General features: G+C 49.1%; 1 protein-coding gene across 1 annotated transcript in view; it reads right to left on the reverse strand.

Annotated features, from left to right (window-relative positions):
- Window positions 1-18,251: 18,251 nt before the first annotated feature.
- Window positions 18,252-24,799, reverse strand: part of LOC124697118 (protein DMP5-like) — a 70,224-nt gene continuing 63,676 nt past the window's right edge. Inside the window, exon 4 of the mRNA XM_047229754.1 lies at window positions 18,252-19,023. Coding sequence (XP_047085710.1) covers window positions 18,458-19,023 — 566 coding nt within the window. The 3' untranslated portion in view covers window positions 18,252-18,457. The remainder of the gene's footprint in view (window positions 19,024-24,799) is intronic.

Genomic DNA, 24,799 nt, shown 5'->3' on the forward strand with positions numbered 1-24,799 from the left:
TGGCTCATATGACCTGTTTTGCCACATTGGTTACAAGACCTAGAAAAGTCACACTCTCGAGCGCGGTGGTTCTGCCCATACCTGAAGCATATCATGCCCTGCACTGGATCATGATGCATGAACTGAGACCTTGTGTGATATGGAAAAAATTGGGACATAGGCTCGGATGTTGGCGGAGATGGTTGGTCTTTCTTAAACTTATTGAAAGCGGGTTGCTTAGTAGGCCTCTAGTGCGAGTTGTCTCTGCCTCCGTGAGCTGAATCTATAACTCCAACCCCTAGCCTGCTCAGCCACAGTGAATTAGTCATTTGGCCGATTTGCTCCCATGACGTGTCTATGTTCAGAATTAAGCCCTTTGCAGAATCTCCGAGCTTTCTCATGCTCATTCTGATTAATATGGTCCACAAAATGAACAATCTTAACTCGACATCATACTCATCCACTATCTTGTTCCCTTGCTTAATATTTCTGAGGTTAACATCCATCTTCTCCTTGAATGAAGTTAGGTAGTTCTTAGCAGTGAATTGCTTAACAAAAATGTCACATGTAAGTGCTCCATGAGCTGGTGTTCAATCTTTACAGACTCCTTCCCACCAAACATCAGCGAGGCCGTTGAGCTGAAAAGCTAAAAAAAACAACTCTATCATCTGGTGTCATCGCCAATGCATCCATTTGTTTTTGCATGGTGCGAAGCCAACTTGCATCATCCATCGGTGTCCCTGACCCGTCAAACTTGTCCAAGTTCATATCCAACCACTCGGTGAGTATCATGTTTTGAGCATCACCTCCATTACTATTAACAGATTGGCTCACTTCCGCATCCTCACAATGACTCTGCACAACCTCTGCGTCGGATTATTCTCAAGAGATTTGAGTTTAATGAAATGGTACTTTTTAAAACATACTGAAGGCGAGTTGTATAAACAAATTAACAATCCATAATGAGAAGAAGCATACTGCATATGGCTATAATAATAACAAACCGAACTAGAAGTTGAAAATTAGGGGGGGGCGTAGGTAGCAGGAACTACATTACATACATCTAAAATGTTTCTCACCATAATCAGTCATGTGCATACGATTTACTTCCAAAAGCCGATATGAATTATGGATTCAATATAGCAGTATGTGCTACTGACCAGTAGATGATCTGAAGATAGAGACTGGAACCTAAATCAGTACCAAACTTTCTTTACTTATTTTTCATAATTATCTAGCTACTAACATTATGTTGTGGCTGTTTTACTTTGTCATATCCAGATACTTACAAAAAATAAGATCATTTTCCACCTAAGTCTATGTACTTTAATAAAATATATTCATACTATCACAACCATTCTTATATGCTGAATGATAAAACTAAAATAATTTGTGTGGATGAAGAAACTGACTAGAATTAACTAAATAAGCTTTTGTATTGTGCCTTTAGGCTACAAGTATACAGAAAGCATGCATTATCCGATAGTAGAGAAAATAATAGATTATGAAGCGATCTTGCCGGCTACCACGAACCGTTCTTGACGAGCATACCATCGCACACAGCCATGCGCCTCACTCACCGCCGTCTGTTCCACGTAACGGCCCGACGATGAGTGGCACTTCAGCTGCCTACGTGGACCTAGTAGGATACGCAGACTGAGTATGTCACACCCACCTAATTTCGTCCACTAAGTCGCACGGCTGATTTTTGCGGTGTTGGCTGAAGAGGGACCGAGGATAGATGCGCCTGCGTGTATGCTATAATAGGTTCAACCATCCACTGATGGGGAAATCACTTTGCCGACATCTTCCATTCTTATTGAGCAAGCATGAATGAAGACAATAGAAAGGCCATTGCGCACAACAATGATTGGGAACAAGAGCAAACAAGGAAGGGGTAGCGTATTATATATGTCAAACTAGTGTTCCTTTATGATAGTCGTACATAGTAGGTTATGTATTATGATGTACACCTCCATTCCGTAGAGGAAGACTTATAAATTTATTCCAAAGTCAAATGATGTAAAGTTGGAACAATCTAATAGAAAAAACATATTAAAAACTATAATATTATATAGATACAATATGAAAACGTATGTCATGATGTATCTAACAACATATATTGATCTAGGTCAAAATTTGATCATTTCTCTTTAAAAAATTGTACTTTTTTTATGAGATGGAGGAAGGGTGTATTTGATCATTTTTGTCCTAGGTCCGCCCCTAGTTGGTCCACGGAGGCATCCGGATGACGACGGGAGACGCAGGAGATGCCATTGCGTGGTCGAGTAGGAACATCCTAAGAACGTGTGGTAACGCGACGTTGGTGTTGGCAGCGTGTTGATTTTTCTACCGTATGTATGTGGCATGCTATTGCTAGCTGAAGGCTGAAGGCTGAAGGCGCACAAGTCGTGATGTTGACTCCATCTACATGCATTGAATTGTCTTGTCTTGGATTTTAGGTAATAATACTACAATGCATGCACATGCATGAAAGTGTTAGAGCATCCCCACTCGTTTGGGCTCCCCACGCCCAAATCCGGCGAAATTTTCGTCCGGATTGGAGGAAGATTTGGCGTGGGGAGGCCCATTTTCCCAGCCGCGAGCCCATGGTCGCCTTCACCCACCGCGTGCATACCGACGGTGTCGCCGGGAAGGGCAACCGTCGGAGTGCCCTCGTCGCTTTGAACCGCCGTAACGCCTCGTAATGATCCGCGAAGTGGTCTGGAGAGCCCAAACGCCTCGTCGGGAACGGTCGAAGTCGCCTCGAAGCGACAACCGCCGTAATGGAGCATGAACTCCGAGGAAGAGCAACCGCCGCTCTCTTCGTCGAGAGAACTACATATACGGTTTCGAACGGCCGACGCCATTCATCTATTCTCTCCTCCATCTTCTCGTCAACCATGAGCGACTGGTCTTGGCCATCGGACACCGACGGCGAGGGAAGCCGCCAGGATGGCGCCATTGGTGGGATCGAGTTGCATCGTCCAGCAGCGACGATTCCCCCCCGCCGTCCAGCGAGGACGATTGGGATGACGATGAGGAGGAGGACGAAGAGGCCGTGGAGCCGGCCGTGGAGCCGGCCGTGGAGCCGGCCGAGGAGCAGCCCGAGGAGCCGGCCGATGAGCCGGCCGAGGAGGAGGCCGAGGAGCAGGCGGAGGAGGAGGAGGACGCAGAGGCGAAGGAACCTCGAGGAGGTGACGAGCCGGAAGCGTCGCCGCCACGACGATGAGGCGGGGCCATCTAGGAAGAAGTAGTAGTTTAAGTTTGTTTTTAAGTTTTTATATGTAATTTTTATGTTTATTCGAACTATATATAATTATGTTTATTCGAACTATATATAATTCGACTATGTTGAGAGTTCAAATCTTTCGTTCGACGATGGTCTTGCCGTAGATCGGGAAGACAAGGGTATTGCCGTAGAACGGCATGCCATTGTCGCCGACAGGTCGGGGCCACCAATGGTTTCCCGCGATTTTCTCTCATCCGGAGTCCCCGAGCGCTCCCCGGGGGGCCGGGGATGGCCTGGGCTCCCCGGACGGATGAAAGGCCTAATCCGGACGAAAACGAGAAACCGGGGGCGCGACTGGGCCGTTTTCGTCCATCCGGATGACAAATCGCCGTCCTGGGGGCCTCGTCGGGGGGACGAGTGGAGATGCTCTTACCATACGATGCATACTCCCTCCGTTCTTTTTTACTCTACATTTTAGAAAAAATGAGATAAATTAGTAGTGTATTTATTAGTATTACTTAAATTGGTAAACAACCAATCCAAGGTACATTAAAAATAGTGACATCCAATAGATAAATGAGGACCATTTTGTATTCTGTATTCTTATTGACTAAAAGATAGAATATAGAATATTTCAAAATAAATTTTAAGCTTAAAATGCAGAGTATTTCAGAACGGTGGGAGTATGCAGGAGGTGCACCACCAACCCATACATACATCTATCCGTACATCCATGCATCAGCCAGATTTGAGAAAGAAAAAAAAAATTCGTTGCAAGCCTGTCTACTCGATCTGGAGGGCTTCCGAAGGAATTCGCGTCCCACCCAGACGTTCTCGTTCTTGAGCTGTCGCTTTATTCTCCCCTTTTCCCCCTCTCCATTACGCGTTATTCAACTTAGCTGACCTAGAATTGCTTATCCAGGGATGATGCAGCAATCCAAAATTTGGATTTTTCTTTTTGGCCTGGGATCGATGTTGCGACGGATAGATTACACGCTCGAATAATTCAAGCAAGGGTAATTGGATGTATTTATTTGATGGAGACATGGAGTAGATCAGGAGTTGGATCGATTTTGCAATTTTGCGAGGACGTGCAACCCATCCGGCACTACATGCATCCCGTCTACGACCAATCTCTGCACCGGCCGAGTGAGGCATGAAGCCTACAAGTTAGAGCTTCCCATAAAACCCGCTGGTTAAAGCAAAGTCACAAGCAGCTTCCAAAGCAACAATGTCGCTGGCACTCTTAATTGGCCTTGGTTCTGCCTCGGCGACTGGTGGGGTAATCCAATAAACTATAGAGATTTGGTCAGACATTGCTTATGTAGCGTCTGTGTTTGGCACAATAAAAGTAGAAATCTGTTTTCCGATACCTCCCATTCGTATGCAAACATAGTTGAGGACAATGAAACAATAAAATATGTCATGGGATGCAACATCCGCCTCTCCATGGTCATTCCTAATTGGTGTGTGTTTTCTCTTTCGTTTATATTCTCACGATTCCATTTGGGTGCTCAACAGACATAGTGACTGATAAAGCGATCCGCTATCTTCAATGTTATTCAACATTGTGGCGGATATGCTTGCCATTAATTTTAACTGAGCATGCTAAGGTTGATGACTAGATTGAATGAGTAGTACCCCATTTGGTGGATGAGGGTCTTTTTATCCTTCAGTATGCGGACGATATATTCTCTTTATGAATCATGATCTCGACAAAGCTAGAAATCTGAAACTAATTCTATCAGCGTTTGAGCATTTGGCAGGTTAATTTCCATAATAGTGAATTGTTTTGTTTCGGCGAGGGTCAAGACGAGGCTAAATATGCGAACTTTTCGGATGTGGTTTAGGCAGTTTTCCAATCAGTTATCTGGGCATTCCAGTTTAGTATCGGAGGCTTACTCTTGTTGAATGAAAAATAGTCAGAAGCGACTTTCTAGTTGGAACGGAAAATTACTATCTTTAGGTGGAAGATTAGTCCTCATTAATTCAGTACGCAGTAATATGGTACTGTATATGATTTCTTCCTTCCAGTTGCCTAACCGAGTCTTGCGTATATTGAATTATTACGATCAAGATTCTTTTGGCAACGAGATAGTGAGAAAAAGAAATAACGGTTAACTAAATAGAGTGTTGTTTGCCGTCTGAAAGATCGGGGTGGACTTGGTGTCCATGATCTAGAGGTTAGAAAGAGAGCCTTGCTTGGAAAGTGGTTGTCCAGGTTAATAACCCAGGACGGTGCATGGCAAAACATATTGCGGAGAAAGTATGTTGGATCAAATGTGATATCCCAGGGCTACCTGGAAATCTGGTGATTCACATTTTTGGGCAGGTCTTAAGGCTACCAAAAACTACTTCTTCCCATATGGTTCTTTCTCCATTAGAGATGGGTCAGAGATAAGGTTCTGGGAGGATATATGGTTGAGAACAACCACACTTCATCTTGCCTTATACAATATTGTACGTCATAAGAGCGACACGCTGCAGAATGTGATGGAAACATCTCCTCCGTCTATGACATTCAGACGGGATCTCATTGGACCTAGGTTGGCTTCTTGGAATGATTTCCTACAACTCTTACAGTCAGTTCAATTGCTACAGGGTTCCGATAAATTTCGCTGGGGTCTCACTAAGAATGGAGTATTCTCGGTATGTTCATGTATAAGGCTTTAATTGAACCTATTCAGCATGTGCTTAATAATAAAAATAATTGGAAGATGAAGATACCATTGAAAACTAAGGTGTTCGCATGGTACATTCGTTGTAGGGTCATTCTTACTAAAGATAACCTTGCAAAACGTAACTGGCATGGATGTACGAGATGTTTTTTCTGTCATGAAGAAGAGACAACAAACATCTTTTCTTACAGTGCCGGTTCGCTAGATCTATGTGGTCAATCATTCAGATAGGTTCTACCTTATATCCTTCAAGAAGCATTGCAAATATTTTTAGCAATTGGCTGAATAGGGTGGATTCTAGGTTTAAGGTTCTTATCAGGGTGGGAGTGGTTGCCATATTGACAAGGTTTGGCTATTTATAAATGACAAGGTTTTCAATAATAAATGTTCTTCTATTATGCAGGTCATCTATAGCTGTACGTCTTTGCTCTGTTTATGGTCACCGCTCCAACGCATGGAGGACCGCGACCTATTTACAGAGGTGTCTACACGATTGGAGAAAACGGCCAAGAAGTTTATTACCCAACATGGGTAGCTATATGGTTGTAGAATTTCACCTCCTGTGGTTGTTTCGGATGACTAGCTATGTTCTTTTTTATTCCACTCTTTGTAGTGAAGTCGTGTGACTTTGACATTTTGGACAGTTGTGTGCATCCTGGTTGTGCAGAGGCTGGATATATTTCTTAAAAAAATTGAGTAATAAAGCGTCACTTATCGAAAAAAAAAGATAAGCCAGGAGTATGTGTATGTTGAGGATTCGAAAGTAATACTGTATTGATGACAGGTGTACATAGTAGGTGATGTGTTACTGCCTAACCACATAAAGCGCGCGAGACTAACTCAATTTTTTTTTTCTTTGTAGGTTATTTGACATCACATTGAACTATCCCTCAATCTAATTTGCACATACATTTTGGATTAATATGAAAAATTATAGATAAAATTCACATCATTAAACAACAGTACTTAATTATATATATACCCAACTTATAAGTTTTATGTAAATGTTCCAGCAACCATGCTATCCACGAAGTCCCGAAAGACCGGCGTGTTATGATGCCAATAACGCCATAGGAGGACACGCGCTCGCCTCAAAGAAGAACTAGTGTATCTCCGCCATAGGCCCACGGGAAGACATGTCATGAGATCCGGCGCCACATAAAGGTCTAGCATGCTCCACAATAAATCTGTGTTACCATATGTATGGTCATTGCAATTCTCATCCGTGTGCATCAGTAACATGCAGTCGCAATGGCGCCTGTAAGAGGTTCCATGCCCTAGCGCGAAGTCAACTCTCTTTGGTCGGTAGGGCTTTTCGCCGCACGACACATGCTCTTTCAAATGTGGTACTCGGTGTTCTATCATGTGGTGGAACTTGGAGACTTGCAAACATGGCTCTCCCATCTTCCTTCCTTCCTTACCCAACCCCTCACCATCGGATCACAGCTTGTGGACGATCTGGTGGTCCTGACATGGCGAGAAGTCAGCTCTCCTCGTAGCTTCATGTATGCATGCCTATATCTGTAAAACAAGTCACCTCATGAGAGACACCGTATGCCACACGACTTTGTGACGCACCTCCTGCGCCCTTGGGGGAGAGATCACGTGCAGCACGACTTTGTCACATGCTTCATTGTGCTGATGGTAGTTAGTTGTGTTGGGTGTGACATTGGTCGGGGGCGCTCAATAATTGGCATGTGGGTGTTGTGCGGAAGAATGACACCCGAGTTTTATGCTAGTGCGCGATGACCTAGTGAGGAAGATGAACAACCTAATAAAACTAAATTTCCCGAGAATATTAAAGGTATTAATGTTACGTCCGATGTTAAACACGTTTCGTGTTTAACATTGGCAATTTAGACTGTAAAAATCAATCTCATAGATCTGCCCGACTAGTTCCTTTCTTATGTATGTGGTGATATTCATGACAAAATTCCTGAATATGAGAAAATACCACCATGATAAACCTTCTGAATCCGTGGAATAAATTCGGTATGGTTTTGGGAAATTCATATACCTCTGTGTGAGTTAGGCTGGCCATATTGGTAAGTATCATGTTGTAGTTGTTAAGATTCATGCACTAGCCACTTGAACCAAAAGTCCGAACTGATGGAAAGGGCTAGGCAATCTACTTATACACTTCACAACACCCCCACTCGCGTGTGACGGGAGAAGAGAAAGTCAACACGTGAAAGAAGAAGAGCACACCGAAACGGGGCATCGGCGGTGGCTAAAGAGGGGGCAACAGCAATTTTTAGGCTTAATTGCGAAAACCATGTGAAAGCCAGGATTTGAACTCGAGACCTGGGGCTCTGATACCATGTTAAGATTCATGCACTAGCCACTTGAACCAAAAGTCCGAACTGAAGAAAAGATTCATCTGAAGGCGAGGAACATGAGAAACATCAGGGACAGAGAAAGAGGGAGTAGAAAGGGTGCCTGTACTAGAAACAGGAATAGAGGTACCATCAGCCGTGACAACACGGACAGGAGAAATAAGAGACCGAAGAGCGAGACGAGAATAGAAGACTCGGAAGTCATATGAAAAGAAGCTCCGGAATCCGGATACCACGGGGACGTACTGTCGTGTAGAAAGTGGTGGGCGCGCGAGTGCGGAAGAGCCGATCACGAGAACCGGCAGCGCCGGCGAGGAAGAGTCCGGAGTAGCGAGCGGACCACGAAGACCCCCGAGAATGTCCGATCGAGAGAGTGCAAGCTGCAGAAGATCCGAAGAGCCAGCCTGGCCGACGATCCTGGAACTGCCGACGTAAGCGGGATCCCGCATCCGGCAGGTGGAGGAAGTGTGGCCAACCTTGCCACGGTAGGTGCAATGAGGACGAGGGCGGAGACTCGGACCACGAGGCTGCTGACGTAAACTGGAATCTCAAGCATCAAGCAGGCAGTGAAGCTGCGCTATCTCATGCGCAGAGAGGGGCGCGACTGGAGAGGTCGACGTACAATCTGGTGCCGACGAGGAGCTATCATCCACACGCATAGAGGCCACCAAAGGGGGCGACGGAGAGCAACACGCCGATGAAGACAGAGTCGGCAAAGCGCGGTCATAACCACGTGAAGAGGCCGCGAAAGTCGATGTAGAGCGGCAAGCCGACGCAGACGGAGTCGACGAGCGCGGCCATAACCGCGGGAAGAGGCCGCAAAAGTCGATGTAGAGCGGCGGGCCGACGTAAACGAAGTCGGCGAAGCACGGGCAGAGTCGCGTGAAGAGGCCGCAAAAGTCGATGTAGAGCGGCGAGCCGACGTAGACGGAGTCGGTGAAGCGCGGGCAGAGCCGCGTGAAGAGGCCGCAAAAGTCGGTGAAGCGCGGGCAGAGTCGCGTGAAGAGGCCGCAAAAGTCGATGTAGAGCGGCGGGCCGACGTAGACGAAGTCGGCGAAGCGCGGGCAGAGCCGCATGAAGAGGCCGCACAAGTCGGTGAAGCGCGGGCAGAGTCACGTGAAGAGGCCGCAAACGGCGACGAAGAATGGCTAGCCGTCATACATGGAGGCATCGGACAAATACCAAGTACCGAAGGGAGGCCCAAAGATAAGGCGGGATCAGCGGAAGAAGACATCAGGTAACAACAGCCGCGGACAGTAATTTTTTTTTTGCCTTTTTTTTGCCTTTTTTTTTTTGCTTTTTTTTTCAGATCAAGCCAGAGAAACCGGATCGGGGAGGGAGAAACCAGAGAAACCAGAGAAAAAAAAACGGAGCGGGGAGCACGACCGAAGAGAAACCAGAGCAGGAAATCGATTGAGATCGATTGAGGACGGCCACACGCGCGCGTGAGATCAGAGAGCAATCTGATCAAGCACGGCCACGCGGGATTGAGCACAGCCACGCGCCAGATTAGAGAGCAGGCGTTCCGATTGAGCACGGCCACGCGCGGCGACCACACGGAGAGCAGGGAGAGCGGCGCGGAGAGCACGCGGCGCGGGGGCGGCGCGGCGGCCACGCGCGGGACTGGCCGAGAGCAGGGAGCACGGGGGCGGAGAGAGATCGACCACGCGCGGATCGGGCCGGGAGCACCCAAGGAGATCGACGGAGATCGACCACGCGCGGGATCGGAACACGTAGTAGATTAGAGGATCAATCTTACTCTGATACCATGTTAGAGCAATATGCGTGTTGTATTACTACGTAGCCAAGCGCACGAAATATAATACGTATGCGGTGCACATATGCAGAAAGCCCCCTAACATATGGGGAAACTACAATATACAGATATATACATCTAACAGTAGTATCATGCATATGATACTTGTGTACTATCTCTATAATGGTTAGTATCATGAAGTAGTATCATAGTTATCGGAAATGGTGAATGGAACCTGGGTACGCGCGCACCCGTTTACGTAAAGTTCAAAATAATGCTATTTAAAAGTTTCAAAAAAATGTGAAGTAAATTTTGCATGTATATACTATGTTGATACTTACTCGTGTGTGTTTTCACGGAAAAATACCATTGTATGTGACCTACACAAAAATAACAAAATGCAAATTCCTATTCCTGTGAATAGTACAAATTCCTGTTCACTATTTTCATTTGGACATTTTGTCATTTTTATGCAGGCCACACACAATGGTATTTTTTCGTGAAAACTTACACGAGTAAGTATCAACATAATAAGTACATGCAAAAATTTACTTCACATTTTTTTGAAAATTTTTAAATAACATTTTTTGAACTTTTCGTAAACGGGTGCGCGCGCACCCAGGTTCCAAACGTCCGGGTCGCATAGTTATGCTATATTTATTATTTTTAGAATCTCAATGCAAATATGTGCACAAGATTTATTTGCATTAACTTTTCTCGTGACATGCGCTATGATACAGTATCCACCTATGTCTATAATCTTCTCTCTCCTCTTAATTAGCTGCCACATCAGCATTTTTATGAGACCAATGTGTATGATACTAGTTATGATACTAGCACTATGGCCAGCCTTATATAAAGAACTTTTGGAGAAGTTCATGGGAGGTACATACTTGTGTATAAGAGATGAACATTACGATCACAACGTTGTACACGGACATTTGTACATACAAAATGGTTCCATTCTGTCTAGCTAAATTATCCAATAAGACAAATTTAAAAAATAACCATTTATACCTAAAAATAGGACTAACCAATGAATAATTATATTAATTTACAGAAGGAACGATCCATTCTAATTAAACTGTTTAAAAAATGGTCTACACACTACTAACTACTAAGAGCAATTCCAATAGTGTAGCTGGGTGCTGGCTATAAGGCCAGCTATAGTCAGCTTATAGCTAACTTGTACTCCCTCCATCTCAAAGGATAAGGCGTAAATATTTTTCCAAAATTTCGTCATAGCATAAGGCGCACGATGCGGTGTATACGTTTTCTCCCAAAACTACCCTTCAATATTATTTATATCGCCTTAAACATCAGGAGTGGAGCAATAAATTGTGTGGTTGTCATTGGCCTTCCACGACGCATGCGGGAGGCCGAGCCAAAAAATCCGGAAAGGAGCAGTTAATGAGGCGTTTTTACTGCTATATGCATGCAGAGTTATTGTGAAATTGGGGGGAGAGAAAGAAGGAGACGTCAGTTGCATGCAAACGGTTAGAGAGAAAATTATGTAATAAATATCACCATTTAATAGGGGCATGCTTGGAAAAATTAGCCCACCATGCACTCTTCTTAATCAGCGTGCAAAACAATTCACGCCCTATCCCTTGAGATGGAGGGAGTACAATAGTTGGCTTTAAGGATTGATAACTTTATGTGTAAAAGGCCCACCACACATACTCACAAAGTGCCTAGGAGCACGTGCAAGAGCTGGCTCTTGCATGAGAGCCCATCTCTCTTCTCTTTCCACTTCTCTCTCATCCACCTAAGAAAAACAACACTATTTTAATTCTTATAGCCTGCTGAATCAGCCTTATTGTACTTGCTCTAAGAGCAAGTACAATAAGTCCTAGGCAGCTGGCTACAAGAATTAAAATAACATATTTGTGTCTAGTTGAAGGAGAGAGAAGAGGAGAGAGAATGTAAGTGGGCTTTTATGCAAAAGACAGCTCTAGCACGTGCTCCTAGTCAAGTTGTGTGAATGAAAGGTGGACCCTTCATTGAGAAAATAATACATTCTTATAGCCAACTATTGTACTTGTTGGCTACATGTTAGCTATAAATGACTTGCTATCTTGCTTATAGCCAACAACCAGTTATATTATTGAACTTTCTTCAAAGAGGTAGTGCGGCTGTACCCGATGTCCTTCCTTTTTGTTGGGAAGACTATGAACACGAAGCTCGATAAAAACGCCATGCCCAGCGACAGATTCTTGAATAGCTCCTCGGAGTTTCCACCGGCGTTGGGAAAGAAGCAGTTTTCGAGCCCCACGTCGCTGAACGCCACTGACGAAAACCAGGGCCGTGAAGACATGTAGTCGAGCGGCCAGAAAAGCAGGACATGAGATGAGAATTCCTACCCTTGCGCTTGGGTAGTGGCAGCATCAGGTGGGTGTCATGCAGTCATTGGCATAGGCGTATCCCATCGCTCGGGCGGAGACCCTGCGGCATGCAAGCATGGTGTAAGGACATCTCCAACCGAGCAACCCAAACGGATACGCTGGTCGTCCGTTTTAGGTCGTTTGTGTGGCCGAGCGGACGCGTAGACGGACCGTCCGTTTTAGGTTGTTAGCGTGGCCGAGCGGACGCGCGGACGGAGCCACGCGTCCGCGCGTCCGTTTGGGTCGCACGCTGCGTCCAACGCAGCGGCCACCCATTTGGCCTATTTCTTTGGGAAATAGGCCATCTGGCCACAGATCCTTATAAACAATGTCTAACAAACATAGAATAATATCTCATAAAAATAGAATAATATATAAAAAACATAAAATAATATCAAATGGCATAAAATATTATCAAATGTACCATGATAAATCAAATAAAATGTGCCATAGTTTGAGAAAAATATAAAAATTACAATTGAGATTGTCTAACTCAATTTGGGCGTTCGAGGATCTCCTTCTGTCTCTTCTCGAACCAAGCTCTCTTCGCCTCGCTCATGTTGGTCAAGTCGGCGTTCATGATGAGGTTGTCCTCGGCTTGGCGTTTGAGCTCAACTTCCTTCGCCTTCACCTCCACCTCTTTGGCCCTTGCCATTGCTATGAGCTCAAGTTCTCTCTCTTTGAGCTCAAGTTCTTTCGCTTTGGTCTTGGCCTTGACCTCTTCAATCTCAAGCTTCTTCTGCTGGACATCAAAGAATTTCTTCCTGTCCTCTTTTTTCTCCCGGCGCCTCCTCTCATACCTCTTGTCCGTGGACACCTCTCTGTCCGCATGCATCTCCTTCAAAGTGCCATACAATAGCATGGACGAAGCATCACGCTTCATGTCGGCTTTGGTTGACTTGTGGCCGTGTGGACGACTTGCACGAGAAGCGCAGCTACCGCAAGGCTGCCCACCATCAAGGTCAATGACCGTGGCATCTTTGGCGGGGTTGTTGCCAGTCAAGGTCGCCATGTACCCCTCGTACCCCTCCTGGAACTTGGGGGTGCCGTGGAGTTCCTTCCAACAATGAGGGAAGGCAAAGGTCTTCTCTGCATTGTTGACTTTGTAGAATTCCAAAGCTCGCCACACCTAGAGCAAAGCGAGACAACAACGATAAACATATGTGCGAACATCGGATGAATAAGTTGAGGTTAAGAATCATACCAAGTCCTTCACACCCATGCCACTAACGGTGATCATACGCCGTCTGGAACTTGTTGCATTCCGTTTGAATTGCTCCCCACCTCATTTGGAGCAATATCTCGCTGCGGTCGCTCTCAAATGGCTCCTGTCCGTATTTGCGATGTTCATGGAAGTATTCATAGATCCGGCGCCAGAATGCGGTCCCCTTCTGCTCGGCACCTGTCAACGCATCTTGCCCGATGGTCAACCATCCTTGGACGAGCACCTTGTCCTCCTTCTCCGTGTAGTTGGCGGTTCGTTTGCTTACCCGGCGAGCTCTAGCTTGTGCAGCTGCGGCTTGTGTGAGGCCCTCAACGAACAACGGCTCCTCCTCGATGTTTATGCTGCCGGGACGAGCGGTTGTGCCCTCCTGTGTGTCAATGGGAGGTGGCTGGGGAGCCTGCTGTGTCGAAGGATATGGCAGGGTGGTCGGCATTGTCTGCGCGAAAGACGGAGGGGCCTGCACGGTGGACGGTGACTGCGCGCGCGGCCGACAAATCGTCGAACAGGTTGCGTGCACCGCCCATCGCAGCTGCTCCCAGGTGCTTGGGGCCTTTGGAGTTCGCCGGCGCATGGTTGAGGTCAATGGACGAAGGTGACGGCCCCGTAGCGAACTCGCCCACCTCCGGTGACCCATCCCGTGACTGGTACGCATGCCGCCCTGAATGCGCCCCCATTTCGTGCGCAAACGGGGTAGTCGGTGGGGCAGTTGACCTTGGAGGAAGGGGCCGGGTCACGGACAAGGCCGAGCTCCCCCCCCCCCCCCGAGACCGTGCCGGTGCCGGGGATGATCATGTGGCCGAGCGCTGCGTGGCCGTAAAAGAGCATGGCCTGCGCCTGCTGCTCTTGAAGGAGAGTGCTCTTCGCCAGCGTTTGGAGTTCGAGGAGCTGCTCCGCCACCCGCACCCGCTCCTCCGCGGCGGCGGCCTCCTTCTTCCGTTGATCAGACGCCCTGCGCCGGTCCCCCCGCTTCTTGGTCTCCATCGCCCTCTGCTCCGCGGTGAGCTCCGGCTTCGCCTTCTTCGTCGGCGGCCCGGGCTCCACGACCACCGGAGCGTCCAGTTCAGGAGCCGCCTTCACGGCAGGAGCGGAAACGGCCGCGAGCAGTGCCTCCTCTCCGATGGTAGCGGTGGTGGCGGTGGCGGCGGCGGTCGCTTCGTCGGCCATCTCTAGGTTTTGGGAGTAGAGTGGAGTGTTTCTGTTTTGGGAGGCAGACAAGCGGGCCAGGGGCGGACAAGGGAGGACGCGAGCGACCAGCCTTTCGCGTCCGCGGCCACGCAAACTCGTCTGAGATTTGGGCCGGGTTTGGATCGTCCCGGACGCCGCGGCCATCCGTTTTAGGGATGGGTCCGCGCGCTGGGCCGCGGTTTTGTCCGTTTCGATCCAACCGAACGCGCGGGCGCGGGATGGGTCGCTCGGTTGGAGATGCCCTAAAGCTACAAGGTGTAAAATCTTCCCATCCTCCCCGCGTGTTAGGGCATCTCCAACCGCGCGACCCAAACGGACGCGCTGGGTCGTCCGTTTTGGGCCGTTTGGGTCGCCGCCCGGACACGCGGACAGATGAAGACGTCCGTGCCTTTTTTTACTCCCCAACGCACAGCCACGACCCAAATCCGACGAGGCAAGAGGAGACGCGCAGCGGCGTGGTGAGGCGCGGCCGGCGTCGTGGCGGCGTCGCGACGAGCCTCGGAGACGAAGCCGGCGGGGCTGGGACCGAGCGCGCGGGTGAAGGCTGCTGTCCAGGCTGCTGGACACCCACGGCGGCTCGTCCACCTGCGCCACCTTGACCAGCTCCTTCATGGCCGCCGGCTCGAGCTCCGGCACATGCCACCGGCTTCCGCGTCGCCTGCCTCCGCGAGCGCCTCGCCGGCCTCGAGCCATCCGACGTCGCCCTCGCCGGACTGCCGCGGGCGCGGCCCCGTTCGCCGCCGCGGGCGCAGCCCCATCGCTGCCTCCTTGCGAGTCCCGTCCCGGCCCTCCAACGGGCGTCGCGCAGCAGCCGGGCGGAGCGGCGCCCCCGGCCATGGCGCGGGCGGCCTGGGCTGGGCGCGAGCTGGGCGGGAGCGGGCGGCCCGGGCTGGGCACGAGCTGGGCGGAGCGACGCCCGCGGCCATGGCGCGGGCGGCTCGGGCGGGCGGTGCGCGGCCGTCTTGGGCTCGGCCTCGGGCCGGGCGCGAGCCGGGCGGAGCGGCGCCCGGCCGCGCGCCGCCACGACGCGAGCATGCGCCGCGACGCGCCCGGCGTGGCTTGGGGCGGGCGGCGCGGGGTGCGGCCGTGGAAGGCGAGGGCGGCGCGGGGAGCGGCCGTGGCGTGCGAGGGCGGCGCGGGGCACGGTCTGGGCGTGCAAGGGCAGGGCGCGCGCGTCGAGGCAAGGCCAGCGACGGGGAGGCGTCGAGGCGCATGCTCGCGTCGTGGCGGCGCGCGGCCAATAGCGGCCCGTGGTGCTGCAGCCAGCCACGGCGAGCTCCGCCCCGTCTTCGTCTTGCTCGGCGGCGTCGAGGCCGGCGGCGCTCGTTTCAACTCCGGCGACTTTCAATAGGGCTGAAAAAAAAGGAGGCAGCGGCGGCGGGGGCCTTCAGGCGAGGGTGGAGGCGGAGCATGGTTAGGCGAGCTCGATTCCGGCAAGGAGCAAGGAAGGTTTCCATGGGGAAAAGGCGAACGGAGGAGAGAGAAGGGTGGGGGTCTTGTGTTGTATTTTGTGTCACTGTCAGATGGGCCAGGAAGCGGACACAGGCGGATACAGTGGACGTCCGCGTGCGTCCGGCTCGCCCCAAAAGTCTCCCAAACTTGCGTCAGTTTTGGGTCAGACCGGACGCGGCAGCTGTCCGTTTTTAATTTGGGTCGGCCCGTTGGGAGCAGTTTTTACCCAAACGGACCGATTCAACGTCCGTTTTGCGTTTGGGGTGCCCGCGTTGGAGATGCCCTTAGAGCCCAGGCACAGGCAGCTTTTTACGCAAACTGCACTCCGAGCCCTGGCTCTGCCTCTGCGGCTGTTGGCGTAATCCAATATACTATAGGCTTCTTTAGACATTGCATACGTAGCGTCTCTGTTGGACACCAAAGAAGCAGAAATACTTTTCCCCATACCTCCGATTCGCATGCAAAACATAGATGAGAACAATGAGGAATAAAATATGCCTCGGGATGCAACATCTGTCTTGTGTCTCGTTTATATTCTACCGATTCTCATTTGAGGGCCTTTATATAACCAATAATGCTACACTTACGGGGAGATGGCTTACAAAAATTGGTTACGGGATTAGGTGTCAACCAAGGATTTGCCGTGGGATTTTTTCTTGCAACCGAACCAGCAGTTTCTTCCAATGATTTGGTTGCACGTACGCCCGTAAAAAAATTCCGTAAGTCTTCTCCCGTAAGGGTAGCATTGTTGATACTATATAACAACCAAGGAAACAAGTAAGGAATGTAGGAGTCCAAAGTAATATTGTATTGATTATGGTTGTGCATAGTACGTAGGTCATATATATGTTACTGCTTAACCAGAAGTGCAAGACTCACGAGAATCGCTCCAAATTTTATTAGTTTTTCTTTGCTGGTTATGTGACATCGCATTGAAGTATTCCTCAATTTAATTGTCCCTTACAATTTTTGCCCTTTCCTGGCCCTGGTCTACCCTTATCCCCGGCACGCCAATTTGTCGTTGTGCCGACAGTACTTGGACAACACCGGCGTACCAAATAATATAGCGTGGGCGGACAACATTTTTTGGTGCGCCGGCGGACAGCATTTTTTGGTGCGCCGGTGGTAGTGCTGGGCCTATAGGTGTGTATATACGATCCGCCAGATTCCACATGGCCCCCTTCCTCAGTAATAGGATGGCTCCAATGAAGGCATGATTTCGTGGAGAGCCGTGGGGAAGAAGACTCTTCCAAGCCATTGTCGACGGCAAGCCAGGGAGGGAGGAGCATCGACGGATTGGACATAGTGCCGGATTGGGCGTCTTCACGGCGCATGACTTGGTTTGACCATATTACGAGTGTAACACTCGGCAAACCTCTAGCCCTTGTTGAATGTTACACTCAGGAAAGACGTGCCTCTAGTTCGACTTTTCAGTATCCGTGGGAATCGATTTTTGCCATGTGTGTCCCCCAAACGGGAGAAACATTTTCTTAGCCAAGTATTGATCGAAAACACATGGCAAAAATATTTGCCTAGTGTCTGCGTTAATACACTTGGTGTTATAAAACCGACAAGCAAATAACGAAGAACGATAAAGGAAAACATAGCGGAGACACGAGATTTAACGTGGAAAACCCCTTCCAACACATAAGGGGAAAAAACCACGGACGCCAGCCAGCAAAAAACTTCACTATATCGGGAAGTGTTTACAATTGCCGTGGGTTATCTTATATTCAGATCAACCCTAGCCGGCGGCTTACAAGATGTATATATAGGCGGTGCCAACGATCCATACTATACCGTACCGCGGGGGCCTGCCGCCCCCCGCATCCCCCTTCACAGGCGTCCCTGCACGGCACGGCGTATGGGCCGGGCGACGAGCCTCGCTCCGCTCATCAGAAGTTAACCTCCCTTTACTATATGAATTTGAATCACAATACAACACTTGGCAAAGAGTGTTTCCCGACGTAACCTTTATCAAGCCGTTTTTGGGAAGTGTAACACTCGGTAAAGACTTTGCGGAGTAATTTTTGCCTTTTGCTGAATATTTTTGATACCAGGCAAAGAATCGTTTTGCTGTAGTGTGTCCAGCTAAACTGTCGAATACATTATATTATATCCAATACACTTTTACCTAAAAAAGTATAACTAACCAATACACAAGTATATTACTTTCCAAAAGGAACGATACATTCTAATTTAACAGTTAGAAAAGATGGTCTAAACACTACTAAGGGACCTTCTTCGGAGAGGCAGTGTCGCTGTAGCCGATACCCTTCCTTTTTGTTGGGAAGACCATGAACACGAAGCTCGATAAAAACGCCATGCCCAGTGGCAGGTTCTTGAGCAACTCCTCGGTATTCCTACCGGCGTTAGGAAAGAAGCAGTTTTGCAGCCCCACGTCGCTGAACGCCACGGCGAGGAAAACCAGGGCCGTGAAGACAGCGTGCATGTAGTCCAGCGGCCGGATGCGCAGCCTCCGGAACTCGGCGGGATCCCACAGCTGCTTCTCCTCCTCGCTGGAGAAGTTGAAGACGTTGAAGCCGCGCGGCGTGGCGACGCCATAGTAGAGCTTCTGGTCACGGCCGACGACGCTGTCCGTGAAGGAGAAGACGAGAGATGAGGCGGCGAGAACAATGACTAAAGCTGCGGTGAGCCACTGGTTCGTGGGGGTCTCCTCGCACTTGCCGTGGTTGGTGAAGGAGGGAGCCAGCGCCTGGAACGCGAGCACGGTGCCGGTCGGCAGGAGTTGTGCGAGGTTCGCGGCGCTTGACATGGCCTTGTCTGTCACGGTGGCTTTAGAGCATCTCCAGCCGCGTCCCCCAAACCGTCCCCCAAAGGGATTTGGGGCGCGCCGGACCAAAAAAACGTTCCAGCCGCGTCCCCCAAAGCCCTTTTTTGTCCGGCGCGGCCCGATACGGTGTCCGGCGCCCCGAGCCCGTCCCCGTCCCACAGGGGACGCTCCGGGGACGCCGGACACAACGAAAAGCGAGGCCAAACGACGCGGGGCCGACCCGTCAGCGGCACGGAAGGCTAAAACCCGTCGCCTACCTTTGGTCAAGCGACGTTAATGGCGTCCCTGTTTTCCCAGGCGACGCAGGGACGCGTCTCGTCGTGCATGGCCGCGTGGCCGTCCGCGCCGGAGTTATTGCGTGCAACCACCCGCTGCCGCCGCTGTTTTAAGACGCCCTGCAGTTCTCGCCGCTCACAAACCTTCTCGTCGCCGCCGCCTCCCCCCTCCCAGATCTTCTCCTCCGCCGCTCCAAAAAATGTCGAGCTCTTCCTCCCGCAAGATCGCCGCGGCGAACGGCTTCGGCCGCGGCAGCCTCACCGTGGCGGAGGCGTGGGCGCTGTACCACGCCCGGTATCCAGTCCCGCCGGACATGCGGCTGCCAAGCAGCGGCGGCTGGAAGATGGCCGTGAACGGCATTGGCGTCCCGCCGCCGCCGAAGCCGGGCTCGGACCAATGGAGGGACGCCATCAAGGCCCGTCGGGCTCAACTGACCGCCGAGGAGCGGCGGGATCCGACGTGGGCGGTCAAGGACAACGACGCCTGGTGGACGACGTACTTCCAGGCGAAGTACGACGTCGAGATGCACAGCACCGACAACCTCGTCGGCGGCCCCAACAGCTGGAACAGGGAAGGCCGCGCCCTGTTCTGGGGCGTTCCGGGGCGCACCCTCGAGAACGTCATCCGCGGCCTCCGCAACGGCGCTCCAAGGCTGGAGATGCCGTCGTCGCCGCCGGCGTCTCCTCAATGGCAGCCGAGGAGGACGACGTACTCGTCCTCCTCGCACTCTTCTTCCTCGGGACCGGCGCGATCGACGCCGTCCTCGTCGTACCGGTCGGCGCCCTACACCGTCCCCAAACGGGAGGTTAAGGAGGAGCCGGCGACGCCCGTCAACACGAGGCGTGGCGGTAGCGGCAGCGGGCGGCAGCAAGGGAGGCGCGGCGGCGCCCTCCTCATCCCGAAGCCGGAGGTGACGGAGGAGCCGGAGGAAGCGTCGCAGGCGGCGCTCGCTGGCGGAGTACGAGCGGCAGCAGCGGCTTATCGCCGGCGGCGACGACCCCGAGGACTGCCCAGGGCTGCGGGCGGCGTTCTTGGCGTCCATGGACGACAAGGACGCCCGGAGGGCGACCTGGACGCGGCGATCGCCATGTCCATCCGCGACTCCGGCAAGCCGCTGGTGGACCTCACCGACGACGGCGAGGCAGGACCAAGCGGCTTGGTGAAGGACGAGCCCGTGGACGAGCCCGTCGACGAGCGCGTCAAGCAGGAGGTCGTCACCGACGAGATGTACAACTTCCAGCAGTATTACGACGCCTCCGGCCGCCGCAAGTGGTTCTAGATTAGGTTTAGTTTAAATTTAGTCAAATTTCGTTCGAATCTATGTAAGTTTGGACGAATCTAATCGAATCTAGCTAAGTTTAAAATTTGCAAAATTTTGTTTGGGGGACGCGACTGGGGAGCGACGTCCCCCAAACGCGGCACGAACAAAACACGTCCCCCAAACGCTCGATCCGGCGCGGTTTGGGGGACGGTTTGGGGGACGCGGCTGGAGATGCTCTTAGTAGGTCCGGGAGGTGTGGGTGCCGTGGCGGCGAAGTCGCCGTAGTCCTTGGGCGCGGTGGGGGGCGTCCCGGCGCCGTTGGTGTGCGAAGGCATCTGGATGACGACGGCCGACGCAGGAGATGCCATTGTGTGGTCGAGTAGGAATATCCTAAGCTGCTCCATTCGTGTGGCAACGCGACGTTGGTGTTTATATAGCTGAATCCTGTGCGACTGATTCCACGTTCCAGCATTGGCCGCACGATGATTTTTCTACCGTATGTGGCATGCTAGCGGAAGGCTCAAGGCTGCACATGTTGACTTCAACTATTTTTAAGTGTGTACTCAGCCGTACGTTTCTACGTGTATTGAATTGTCTTCTTTTGGATTCTACTTTACATACAACTTTTCCCTAGGCTTTCTCTCGTTAACTTCTATACCAGTGGCGTACAAAAGTTAATCGCTCTGAAACGTGCTACGCAGTTTTCTTCCACGAAGGTGATGAAAGAGAATAACTCATTTCAACATCACCACATGGTTGCCTACTTGTTTACACGTAAAAATCTAGAGACTCCTTCATTCTAGTTTTAGTAAAGAGCTCTGTACTGATAAACCTGCATAACGTAATTTAAAAGAATGTAACCTGTGGAAAAACAAGATGTGTTTTGGGCGTTCTGCATTTCCTAATTTGCTTTTTGACCCCTGCTATTTGATATGTTTGTACAACATGAAAATATGAAGATTTTTTTTGAAATTTTCTTCCATGGTATCATGGTAATGAACATTGAAATCTGCATGCACAATTGTTTTGACAATTTTTTTTTTGGTGTCACTATGAATTTTAAAATATATATTTCACTACCGGAAATCGTCAAGGTGCCGATGGCAACAAGCCATCAGCATAGCCCACCCCGATGGCTATCCCCGTCGGCATAACACGGCGTCTCCTCCGGCAAGTTTGTCGTCGGCGTAGAAAAAGTCGTCGGCGTAGAGATTAACAGCCGTTTGACAGTTTCTATTTTTCAAAATATTTGAAATGTTTAACCGTTTAATCTCCAAGCATAATTAATTTGAGGTTAAATTACATATTAATATTCAAACTTCCCACTCGGTAACCCATCCTCAGACTACTCCGGCCAAACACGCTTAACTTTTGAGTTTTATCCTAAGCAGATTCCAAGTAAATAATTATACCTTTGTGATAATAGTATCATACCTATCCTATTAACCATTGCCACGATATCGCACTTCATTATTGTTTGTATTCCAAAAAAATATTTGAATAAAAAGATTGATTAGGTCATAATAATCTTGAATTAATAACAATAAAATGATTTTTTCCTTTTTAGTTTGAATATGTAATAACTCATATCGTTAAAGCCGTAAATTGGAATTTTACAAATAATATGTCTAAATCAATCAAAGAAAATAGAAAAATCCAAATAAGAGTCCAAACTCAAATGAAGGAAGAAGTACAAGTGTGGTGGAAGGCTTAGCTAGGCAACATCTAGCTCCTGAATGCGAGCATGTTCACGCGCTGCAATAACACTTCGAAATGTCCTGCACGTGTAGGAGGATACTCGCACCGCAGATCAAACTGAGGGAAACGGGTGAAATCCTGGGGTCAACCTTAGTTTCCCATGTTGGAGGGAAACTAGTGGAAAGCTAGCGGGGTAGATCTGCGGGGGACACGCCATAGGGTTTCGCTGGAAAGTGTCCGTCGGAGCGCCGGAACCCCTCGACACTACCCCACTACGGCGAAGGAACAACAAGGAATCTACGAACAACTTCGACCCCAAAATGCGTGAGGGATAATATTCACACGCATGCGATACCACTTACCCCAAAATGCGTGAGGGATATAATACTCACACACATCCCTATAATTGGTGAAAAAATATAACCATATTACAATAATTAAGAGTAATAAATAAATGAGTATAAATATATGCCTATATAAAAAGGATTAAAAATACATCTAGGCCGACTCCTAAGACATCGACATAGGGTTAACGCCGTCGCTTCAGCGTCACGATGAAGACTTTCGGGGCCACATGTCCCATCCTACGCCGACGGCTCCGACTAAATATCATCGGCGTAGGTATACGCCGTCGACACCTTGGGTAGCGTTTATGCACCAGGAACACTAGTGCATGGATCCAAAAGAAGCTTCACTCCCACTATAAGTACTATGTAAAAAGACACTATGTGTATTTTTCTGACGCTAGATGCACCTTCACTGCAGCGGCTGTAGTAACTACATTACTTGAGAGATGTATATTAAGAGGTTAAAAATGCATATGTGGTATATGTTAGTTCAGAAACTCAATTCGTGTTCTGGGTGTATATGCTTCCGATACGGAAAAAAACATATTACGAAGTGCTGAAAATTTTGCGAAAAAATTCTACATGCACATCTCCATAATATATGTTTGTTTGTGAAGTTTTGCAAAAAAAAAAGGGATAATTTTAATGGTATATGTAAAAAAAGAGAAAATTATCTTGTGAAAAGCCTTATTTCAGACCTGAATTTGCCTTTTTTACACACGCCACATGACAAGTCAATTTTTCATGAAACAACTTTGTAAACACATGGAGTTGTACTTGCAAAATTTGTGTTTCAAATTTTTTGACATTTCAAAATATGACTAAAAACACATTTCAAATTAATGGGATCATAATTCAAATTAGTGGGAGCACCCATGTGTCAAAGCATCACTCCATGTTAGTTGATCTTTATATCCACTTTATGTGATCCTTGACTTGTGGCTGCTCGATATGTTATTGCCACATGTGTGAGACGTGTCGCTGCCCTGTAGGAGGCATGTGTGGATGCACCTGCCCACATGAGAAGGAAGTATATGGGTCACATCTCATGTATCTCGATTCTCTAACTACCTAAGGGATGCACTTATACCCCCCCCTACCCCACCCACCCACCCACCCTCTCTCGCCTCTCAGCTTCTTCCATGTCACCCCTCCCCAAAATCCCTAACTCTTCCCACTAGATGTCTTTTTTGTTGCCAATGTGGTTCCTTGATTCATATATGCAGACGTGTGATGTTATTTCGTCTATGGTTTTTTGTTGTTGGTGTAATCATTATTGGTGCGACCTTCGTGTTTTTCATGCGTTCAGTGTTCCCAACGTGGTTTTATTTTGTTGAGGAGGGGTGCATTTATTGGCCATTTCATATTTCCCTTTTTGACATTTCACCCTATTGTTTCATTTTTCAGGTTTAAGGTGCGTGTGGAGCCCATCTGGTGGTGTCCTTTCGTTGGTGGTGTCGTGGTCATCTAGGCCGTCAAGGTTTATGGTGTGTGGAATTTCTCATGTCAAGGTTTTTTTCATAGGCGGTATCCCCGCCTACATACTAGATTTCTCTTAGTAATATTTTTTATTTAACATGTGGCATCGTCATGGGTTGGTGCAACGATTGCCCCCGTCGTGATTTTCTCTCACTGGTGGCAACACCTTCGGTTTGGTCGTTACGATTTTTTGTGCATGGGTTGCCAACATATAGAAAAAGAGGCAGTTAGAGACACTGTATGGAGGCGATTCTAACCTATAACAAAATGGACCGGCTCCAAACGGCGCCCTGCAGGCGGTTTTGTAAAAATAGCAGCCTCCAAAAAATAATAATTTTTGAGGCAGCAAAAATTAAAAACGGGGCCCAATTTTTATGGAGGCGTTCCAACAAAATCCGCCGGCAAAAAATAAATTATTGGTTGCGGTGTAAAATAAATAAAAAATCAACCTATGGTTAATCGGGGGTAGTTAGAAAATAGGTATACCTCTAGGATCTATATTTTGTTGCCTTTTTAATTACCTATTAGGCCCCGGTTCAGAAATTGGCGCGAGGTGGTTCCCATAAGGTATTTGAAAACTTTCTCGTTACAAATTGGGGCATACATTAGTGGTTGAAACGACCACCTACACTGGTAGAAAAAAGGCCTTCCGTCCAGCCCCATTAGTCGTGGAAATGCAAAAACCGCGACCAAAGGCGGATTTAGTCGCGGCTCGGT

Source organism: Lolium rigidum, chromosome 3 (genome assembly GCF_022539505.1).
Source record: "Lolium rigidum isolate FL_2022 chromosome 3, APGP_CSIRO_Lrig_0.1, whole genome shotgun sequence".
NCBI classification, from domain to species: domain Eukaryota; kingdom Viridiplantae; phylum Streptophyta; class Magnoliopsida; order Poales; family Poaceae; genus Lolium; species Lolium rigidum.